Here is a 10,135-nt window from a genome sequence, read left to right as displayed (position 1 = left end):
AACTACCAGGACAAAAAAAGCTCTTCTCTGTTGGAGCTTGCATTTCTCTACCTCCCCCAGAGTCTAGAAATCTGCCGTGTAAGTTGTTTCAAATAATAAGACTACTGTGTTGTTATCTCCATCTTACCATAGATGAAGGGGTGGCAAATCTTTTGCTGATCTAGAAATGGTCTACATGACTCTTGCTGTTTCTGTTGTACATTCAGAGCAGACCTAGCATTTCATTGCAGGCAGCCTCAACTCAAAACTACAATTTGCCTGCAGTCATTAGTGAGCCAATGGCAGAGCCACAGTAGTTGTTGTTGCTGTTGTGTGTGTATGTGTGAATTGTAGCACGTGTTTCCAAAATCAACTGCCCACAGATTAAAAACAATAGATCCATCGTTATTGACCTGGACTCCTGAATTAATCTTAAATTGTTCCACCTGCTCCATACTTGTCTTTTGTTGTTTTTTTCTCTCATCTGCACCAAATTTTTCTAGAATTGAAGCTTTTACATTCACCTGATTCATTCCATGGTGAGTTTATTTAAATTTATTTATTTATTCACTTGATAGCCTGATCACAGCCCCCCTCCCTCCTCTCTCAGTCCCTCTTTCATACCCCTCCTCCATTCCCTCATCCCATTTTCCTCAGAGGAGCCTCTCCCCCTTCTCCACCATGTATACTAATCCATCCTGGTACATCAAGTTGCATCAGGACTAACTGCATCCTCTCCCACTGAGGGCAGACAAGGTAGCCCAGTTATGCGAAAGGGATCCAAAGGCAGGCGACAAGGTTAGAGACATCCCCTGCTCTAATTGTTAGGGAACCCACACGAAGAACAAGCTGTACATCTGCTATGTAACTGTATGGGGCCTAGGTCCAGCCCCTGCATGTTCTTTGGTTGGTGGTTCAGTCTCTGTGAGTCCCCCTGGGCCCAGGTTAATTTACTCTGTAGGTTTTCCTCTGGGGTCTTTGATCCCTTCAGCTCCCTCAGTCCTTCCCCTAACTCTTTCACAAGACCCCCTGAGTTCTGCCTATTGTTCAGCTGTGGGTCTCTGCATTGTTTCCATCAGCTGCAACTTGTTCTTGACATTCAGGTCTGAGCTTAAAACACCTTTTCTTCCAAGACTTCTTCCCATCTGATGCAGAGGCTGGGATTCCCTTCCACTTCATTTCTTTGCATAGCATTTGCCTATTCCTCCAACTCATGCTCCAACAGAGAAATGCAAGATCCACCAGTGAAGACACTTTTTGTTGTGTACTGTCAACCTGGGTTCATTCAGAAGAGAAACATACAGTAATCTAAACAAGTTTAATATAAAAAAAATTATGCAGGAAGGAATCCGAGAGAAACGATTGGTAAAAGGTACAGGGCTCTACATTAATTTCTCTAAACCTTTTTTCTACTTTTTTTTTTTTTTTTGGTTTTTTCAAGACAGGGTTTCTCTGTGTAGCCCTGGCTGTCCTGGAACTCACTCTGTAGACCAGGTTTGCCTTCAACTCAGAAATCTGCCTGCCTCTGCCTCCCAAGTGCTAGGATTAAAGGTGTGTGCCACCACTGCCCGGTCCCTTTTTCTACTTGTTAATCCTTTTTGCTAGGGAAATTTTGGGTAACCTTGGCTCAAAAAGTCCATTAAATAGGGATACAAACGAAACATTTACTGATAATAAACAACAAAAATAAATTTGTCATGAAATAACTCATTGATGTATATATAATTTAATCATTAAAGATGAAAGGACATTTGCACACTAATGAGATGGAAGTGCTTATTTATTTTTACACAAAGAACTAAATCCCAGTTGAATATTTGATGCTGCTTCAGGACACTTCAACATTTTTCAGAGTCTACAGATATGATGATGATCATCATCGATTCAGAGAGCACCACTTTACATAAACACATAAAGTAAATGGCAAAAGTATGTTTGGGGCCACTTCGGAAATTGTTGGAGATTCTGTCCTAATCTCAAGCCAAAATTCATTGAATGATTTTTTTTTTTTATGAAGCTCAAGTCAGCAATTCAAACAGCAATTTTAAAAATCAAACATTCTAACACAATCCTATCCAAAGACATACTAATTTGATACTTACAAGCGGAAGAATAGTGGTAGGAAAATATTAAAAGTCTGTTTTCTATAATTAAATTATTTTTCCATAAGAGCGGAAAACTTTGTACATACACTAAAAACACTGAAATTCATCACTTACATCAGTCTAGACTCGGAGCACCAAGGTGTTCCTGGGGACTTTCAGTGGTTCTGCATAGCATGGAAGCATGTACTTGTGTCTTAAGCAGCAAGGCTAAGGGCTGGTGAGATGGCTCAGCCGTTAAAAGCACTGACTGCTCTTCATGAGTTCAAATCCCAGCAACCATATGGTGGCTCACAACCATCCATAATGAAAAACAAATAAAAAAAAAAACCTATGGGCCATGATATGGAAAGAGTGGGGGTGGGTGGGGGTGTGGAGGGGTGGGGGAGGGGGTGGAGCAAGAGGAAAAAGGGAAGGGGGAAGAAAAAAAAATCAAGGCTACAGTCCTACAGTGGAACTTTGGGCCAGAAATAACTTTGATTTTTGAATTAGTCTTTGGTTATGTGTTCAGAATATTTTTTCTACTGTAGTCATTTTGTGTGTATGTGTGTGAGAGAGAGTCCTAGTGCAAAATAGGTATAAAGAGAAACACTTGCTCCTAGTACTAAGATAGAGTACCCCTACCCTCCTATCCTCACCAAAAAGGAATTGCTCCTGGGAGACCCTGGAAGCCTAAGGGCTTAGAACCCGACCTTACTAGAGAGAACTGTTGTAAGTGGTAGAGAAACCGGTGATTCCAGCTGGAAATCTGCTTTCTGGAACTTGCCAGAAGCCCACACACCAGAATCTGCTGAGAATGCATCTTCTGCAGCATCAGAAGAAACTGTTTCGGGAGAACACTTGCTCCAAAGCCACCTAGGCATGGACTGTGGGCGGAAGGAAGCTGCTGCCTCCTCCTGAACCTGTCCTTTGGGGACTGACCCTGTACACACACTGGACTAGGAGGCAAACTTCTTTGTCTTGGAATCTCTCTGGGGCTCTCTATTGATGAGCCTTTTCTCTCAGCTAGAAAATATTTGAAGGGCCCAGATTCAGCTTTCCCGAGTTAGAACGAGGGGTGATAAATCCGTAATAGCCGTGTTTGTTGGTAAATTCTCTTATTTTGCTCAGTTGGTCTGTGGTAAAATAATGACTTAGAACCTCTAACCTTCATAAAAGGTATGCTTGAGATGGTATCTGTCACTTTTGAGACTGAACCCGGCTAGGCCTGGCTTTTATAAACCATTGGTGCCACCAAAGCCACCTCATATGAAAACTCTGGAGTCACCCACTCCGAGGTGGGACAGAATAAGCCCCTAACTCATTTCCCAGACTGGCTCAACAGTTTGTCTTGAGAAGCAAGGGTAGGGCTGAGTAGGGCAAGATCAATATTTAGTGTGCTGGGGCAGGGCTGAGAGATGTGTTGGCTCATTTGACATATTTCAGATACATGTTACAAAATGATGTAGATCCGCCACAAGGTTAAAATGTGACACATATACACAGGCTGAAGTTTAAAAGTACATTTAAAAAATAAGAAATATTCCATTTTCTCCAGCCACTTTCTCTTGATATAAAAATGGTGAGAGAGGTTAAGAGAAAGGTCTCTCCTCTAAGCTGATATTTCCTACCAGCAAAGTTTCTTTCCACCCGACCCTTTCAATAGTCCTTGAGGCTCTAGCAGTAACCTTTTTGTTTCCTGTCCCGGGAAATGACTGCATGGAATTTCAGTATGTTGGATCCTAATGACACGGCAGCTTTCTATATGGAGAACACAAGGCTTGGATTTGCCAAAGCCATCAACAAGCATTTACTGAGCACCAGCTACACGCCAGGCACCATCCAGGGCATTTGGAGCATAGCCCTGATTAACCAAGTCCCAGTTCCCATGGAACCTACAACCATTTTGACTGAAATCGAGAAAGAACATGGAACTTCCCACAGAGACACTGTGGTAATAAGCCACTAAAAAGTTCCAGGGAAGGCAAATTAAGCAACCTCAGAAAAACTGCGGCTGGCTGTTCTTGTTCTGAGACTCAATGTCCTAGTGCCGACATGGTTATCACTCAAGCCTTCTGAGAACGAGTCAGAACACTGCTGTACAATGGACATCTGTGAGCTTCAGGAAATATCTTAGAGCCAGCAAGATAGCTCAACAGGTACATGCACTTGTCACTTGATCTCCAGGGCTTGTGAACACGAACACACACACACACACACACACACACACACACACACACACACACACTCAACCCCCACCCGGACACTAAGAAAAAAAAAAAAGAGTATAAAAATTTTCAAAATTCCTAAGAAGCAACGTTTTTTAAATAGGCAAAATAGACACATTTTGCTTATTGTTGAGCTTTTTTTTTTTTTCCAAAATCCTCTTTATGTGAATCCCCTTTATTCAGGATTAGCCACATTTTAATAATTGGGTATGGGGCAGAGACAAGTCCTCCATCCTCTTATTTTGGAAATGAAAATTATTTACAGAACGGAAGCATTGTATGAACCTCAGTTCTGGATTTTTAGCAAGACTACTGCAGCCTTTTTTTTGCCCGGTGTCCTCAGTGGCCACCGGGTACTAGTGAGTACTAGTGAGGCCCACAGAACGCCTTGAATTGGGCAGTAAGCTACCGATTCCTCTGCCGAGGAAAGCGCCCTCATTAGAAAAGACGGTTATCCCACTTTTGTTGAACCAACAGCACCGTCATTAGCCTGCACTTCGTGTTAGAGTGGGACTCAGAAATGAATGTCCCAAACACCAGCCGCCTTGGCTACAATCCTGCTTGACTTTTTCCGAATCCTTTTGATTGCCCAGAGGTCAGAGGTTCCTTAGCTCGGCCTGAAGGCTCCGGGACTCCGGCCAAGTCCCGAAACTGCGGCGGGCTGCTACTCCCGGGTTCTGACCCTCTTCCGTAGGCCATCACAGGCCCAAGGCCCGACCGTCCACACTCGGACCCTCTTTCAAACCCGGGAGTAACTTGACTGGTGCCTTTAAAGAAAAGGAATGTCAGAGTCTGCCGGCCGGGAAGCCCTGGGACCGGCCCAGTGCACGCCTCCCGGCTGCGGCTCTAAACCGGGCCGACGGCGTCCGCGCTCACGCGGAAAATTATGCCGGCTCCAGCAGCGCGTAAAATGGATGTGAACCGCACGGAGTGGGATCAGCGCGATCCTCCCTCTCTTGTCTCAACAGGGGTTTCGGCGCGTTGCACAAGGCCGAGCTTGTCTCTTTACGGAGACATCGGGCCCTAATTAGTGCGCACCCCGGCGCGGCCGCCTAGCCCGGGCTCCGCGTGGAGCCGGAGACGAGCCTCGGAGGGCGTCTTCGGACCGGCCTGCAGGCTCACCGCCGCCGCCGCCATCGCCGCCGAAACCTGCTTCTAAAGATGCAGCCAGGGCAGCAGCGACAGCAGCCGCCGCGGCTCGCCACCCCACGTTACTTTGATTGACAGCTGAACAAATGTTTCCGCGGTTCGAACGCTCGCGCTAGGGAACAGCCGCCAGGGCGAGGCTCCGCCCCAGGCGGGCCACCGCGCCCCGCCCCCGCCAGCACCAGTTCTTTGCAGTTATTGGTCTGAGCTCCTCGTCACGCCCTGTCCCCACGTGGGTCCAGACCGTACGGCCCCGCCCTCCTGGCTTGCCATTTGTCAGCGGTGAAATGATGGGCAGTAACACAGAACGGCGATTAATGTTCAGCCATCTCCGATTGGTTGATGCGGCGCCCTCGCGCCGCGGGAGGGCGGGGCTCCTGGCGAGCGCCGCGGAGAGCGCGCGGGGCCAGCCGGAGACTGTAGTCAATCTGGAGGCATCCTTGGCCACAGTAGCCACGCGAGGACTACATCTCCCGGGATGCTCCTTGGGCCCTCCGCGGACGGTCGTGAATATGTATCAGAATGTTAATGATTAGCTGCTGCTAAATTTGGTCAAAGAAGTCACCTACACAGAGCGCGTTGTTAGAGCCGTTCCGAGCGGGCGTTCGGCTGTTGGCTGCCTTCTTCCCCCTCTTACACACTCGTGTATTATTTTGAGGTGGTGTTCGCAGAGTTTGAAAGAGAATTTTAAAAAGCCGCAAGCGTTTCGCTCTTTTATTTTTATAATCCCCTTCAATTTGGGGCTTAAAAAAAACAGGAAGGAAGAAAAGGAAATGAAATGTGGTAAAAGAAGCTAAAAGGTGCCTTTTAAAAGATCGTTGCTGTGAAGTGAAAAAAAAAAATCTCCAGAGAACCCCCAAGCGCCGCGAGACCTCTTCCGAACCAAAGGAGTTTGCGCTCGCTCTCAGGGAAGAAGCGACCATTCATTCCGAGGAATAGCAGCCAATTAAAAGACAAATAAAAAAAAGTTTGGAGTGGGGCGCGAGCAGGCGGGCGGCGCTCGGCGGGCGCGGGGCTCGGCGGGCGCAGGACGGACGGTGCCCGCCGCCCTCAGTGACGCCCGCGGGGAATGCGGAGCCGGCCGCCCGCGCCCAGCCGCCGCGCCTGCCTGCCGCCCGCGTCACGCGAGACCCGCAGGCCCGGGACGCCGCCGCGGGGCCCTCGAAGCGGATGAGCCGCGCGCCTCTGCCTGGCGCAGCCAACTAAAGCGGCGTGGATGATTCGCGACCTGAGCAAGATGTACCCGCAGACGCGCCACCCGGTGAGTGGCGCCGCGCCCGCAGCCCCGGTCCGCGTCCGGCCGCTCCGAGGGTGCGGGAGGCGACCGACTTGTAGCCATTTTCTTATTGTTGTCTCTGAAGCCCCGGGAAGCGGCGCGCCGCCGCTCTCCGCCCGCGCGGCTCTCCCGAGGGGGGCGAGCCAGGCGGCGCGAGTCTGCGGGGTGGAGGGCGCCGGCGGCGGCCGCACTGCTAGGTGGACTCGCTCTGCTAGCTGACGGCCGCTCGACGCCATGGCGCGGCTGCCCCCGACGGGCCACTTTCGATTCCGGGTAGGGAGGGATGGGAGAGCCTGTCCGGGGGGTTCGGGGGTTGGGGGGGGTTGCGCGGAAGCCCGGCTGAGAGGAGCTGAGCTGAGGGAGGCCGCCCGGAGGCACCCGGACCCCAGCAGGAGAGCGAGAGGCGGGAGCAGCGTGACCAACCCCCCCCCCCCGGCCGCGGGCTGTTCACCCCCCACCTGCGATGTGGGCTAATTAAATATTTTATTGTTGTTCTTTAGGCACCGCATCAGCCTGCTCAACCCTTCAAATTTACAATTTCAGAATCCTGTGATCGGATTAAGGAAGAGTTTCAGTTTTTACAGGCTCAATACCACAGGTAACGATATTGACTTTAGCTGATCCTTCTGTTTGCTTAGCTCTTGTCTTACCCCCCTCCAACACTACCCGCCTCCTTTGCCTTTTTTTTTCCCCCACCACAAAGGTATTGCCGTTTTTCCCCCCTGTGGGCAGAAAAGGCAAGTCAGGGCCTCTTTTTCCTTTAGGCAGGTGTACAGAAATTAAGCATTTTCTTCTCCTGTAAACCGAAAAGGAAGCAGAACAATCGAAACTGAGGGGACTTGGAAAACGCTGAGGCCAAACTTTCCATATTGATTTATTGGGTCAGGAGAATGGAAGGTTGGGAAGATTCTGGGGCCCTTTGACTTCTTGGTTCTTTATTACTCTGGGCTTGATTTCTTCTTTCTGCCATTCCATGTCATAATTTAAGAGCCAGGAGAAGTAAGCAGTGAGCCATTTCATTACTTTTAGTAAAAAACAAAACAACAACAACAACAAAAAACCCAGAGCAAAACAACCCCCCCCCCCCAATGCTTTCATGTTCAAGGCTCTTAGACTTGGAGTGCTTTTGAAACATGTTGGTTTTATCGGGTCCTTAATGATGCAGAATTCTTATTGCATAAATGCAAGAACCCAAACAAGCTGCTGGACCAGATCAACACCTCCCACCCCCACATGATATTCAATTTGCCCTTATTTTTTGGAGGGGAAAAAACAGTTTGTCATAAGACCGTGTTGATCCTGATTTTCATTAACCCCGTAGAATATTAAAGGTAAAACCTCCCCTGTGGCATTTTCGTGGATCTAACTTTGCTAACAAATATGCAATTATTATCGATGTTTATTTCCTTGTTTTAGTAAGTGAATTTAGTGAAGAATATTCAGTTCTGGGTGAAGTCAAAGAATTCAATTCTTTAGAACTGTAAACCCCTCTTTCCCAACCCCCACAGTTTAACCTTATCAAAGAGGCTGATTCTTGTCACTCATTTCTCTCTCCTCCCTTTCAATTGTAAAGTGCTGTTTACTATCCTTGATTTGACAATAGGAGGTGATGATTTAGAGGAAGGGATGTGGATTTGGAATTAAAGGAGAGAAGTTAAGTTCTACACTGTACTTAAGTCGATTTTATGTCTTAAATAGTCTGAAGCTGGAGTGTGAGAAACTGGCCAGTGAGAAGACAGAGATGCAGCGGCATTATGTCATGGTAAGAAAACTGTGTCACAGATTCAAAGTGCTCATTAGCTTGGGAGACTGAAAGCTAGAATACATTTAAAATCGCTGGAGGCTGCAGGATCCATCACAGTGGCCCTGCCAGTGTTGTTGAGGTTGTGGGTATGTGTCCATTAGCAACCTGTAATTCTAGGTGGTTACAACTTGGCTTTGACAACCAGCTTTGATTTAAATTTTCAAAAAGTTCAGTTGCATGGGGTATAATTTTCTGTGCTTTGTTTTTACAGATTTAAAAAAAAAATGGAAAAAGAACTCATTTATTTTTTGTTTAGTCACAAGCAAAATGTTTTTGTTAGTGGTTTTCTTTGTTGTTTTATTGCTTTTGCTCCAATTGTAACCAGACAGTTTTCCTATATACTCTTAAAATTGCATGCATTTTATGCCTTTTAATAAATGATTTGGATAGGAAATGACACCAGACCCCTCCTCAGAAAATTTCCCACTCATCATGCTAATCTGTTTGTATTTTTCTGTGTATGCTTTCAGTTTCTATAGTGTTATTTTGGTTCTTAGAAGTGTTGATTTGAGCCTTCAGATTTTCTGTACTGTAGTTATATGCCCATTGAGAGAAATCTCTGTTTACAGAAGTATAATGGAAGCATTTTTATGATTCAGAAGTATATTTTGTGTTGAAAGAACTTGCAGGGTGATGCATTAATTAATTTCTGTCTAGTTCTTCTGCCTTGCATGTATGAGTAGTACACTAAAAACAAGAAACTGAACTCTGAGGTAATATCACCTTTTCCCAACAGTTCTTTCAAAACCTCAGCATTTGTGTCAGATATTTCTGCTGTGCTTAGGAATTAGGAGTCATGTGGAACCAAATTTTTGTGACTTTTTCAATTCATTTGCTTATGATGTAGAAAGTCAGTTGTACAAGTTAAGAATGCTGAGTTTTAACATTTTTATTAGTTTTGAGAGTTTTTCTCTTGGGGTGTGTCTTTACGTGGCCTCTAGTTTTTTAAAGATAGTAATTGGGCATCCTTCTTATTTATTGACTGGGATAATTTGGTTAAGGTAAGGTCTTTGTGTTAGTTGCCTTGTTTTCTGTGTATTTGGGCAATTTGAATATACTGGAGAGATGATTTAAAGGGTACAGATTTAATTGCTTTTCCTTCTTTGACAGTATTATGAAATGTCCTATGGGTTGAACATAGAAATGCACAAGCAGGTAAGTTATTTCTTTATAATCATTTCATGTGACAGTCATATTCATGTACTTTGAAAAGGAAATTGCATATTTTGTGATTTTCTTTTGTACGTTTGAGACATCTACCTACATCTTAAAAGACTTGGGGGTGAGTAAGAAGGCAAGCCTTTTGCGTGTGGTTCCTCATGTTCCATATTATCCTAACTTTTAGTAATTTAAAATTATGTTATTGAATCAGAATGCATATTAAACTTTCCTGCACTTTCAAAAACAGCATGCAGAATTTAAAATGTATATTTTCTTTTTGTAAAGAGTTACCTTGTATATTTCAGGCGTCAAAATTCTCTTATGAAAGAACTTTCCTTAGAAAGTATTAATGAATAGAATTGTAAATTGTGTGAAACCTTCATTGCTTCCCTGTAAAAGAACAGAGGAGTGAGCTGGGAGGATCAGATGAAATCTGCAGAGCTATAAAAGAAATTGATGT

General features: G+C 45.7%; 1 protein-coding gene across 7 annotated transcripts in view; it reads left to right on the top strand.

Moving 5' to 3' along the window:
* The first annotated feature begins 5,875 nt into the window (after positions 1-5,875).
* The window catches only part of Tle4 (TLE family member 4, transcriptional corepressor), a 145,494-nt gene continuing 141,234 nt past the window's right edge, over positions 5,876-10,135 (top strand). The window contains exons 1-4 of one of the 7 annotated variants that reach the window (XM_031389837.1): positions 5,876-6,695; positions 7,211-7,308; positions 8,409-8,472; positions 9,625-9,669. In XM_031389837.1, coding sequence (XP_031245697.1) covers positions 6,651-6,695; positions 7,211-7,308; positions 8,409-8,472; positions 9,625-9,669 — 252 coding nt within the window. In that variant the 5' untranslated portion in view covers positions 5,876-6,650. Of the gene's footprint in view, positions 6,696-6,817; positions 6,984-7,210; positions 7,309-8,408; positions 8,473-9,624; positions 9,670-10,135 lie in introns of those variants that run through there. The other 6 variants (XM_031389835.1, XM_031389831.1, XM_031389832.1 and 3 more) reach the window with 6 other exon arrangements.

Source organism: Mastomys coucha, unplaced genomic scaffold, assembly GCF_008632895.1.
Source record: "Mastomys coucha isolate ucsf_1 unplaced genomic scaffold, UCSF_Mcou_1 pScaffold21, whole genome shotgun sequence".
Classification (NCBI taxonomy): Eukaryota; Metazoa; Chordata; class Mammalia; order Rodentia; family Muridae; genus Mastomys; species Mastomys coucha.
The sequence above is the reverse complement of the archived record's forward strand: the minus strand, read 5'-3'. Positions and strand labels throughout refer to the sequence as shown.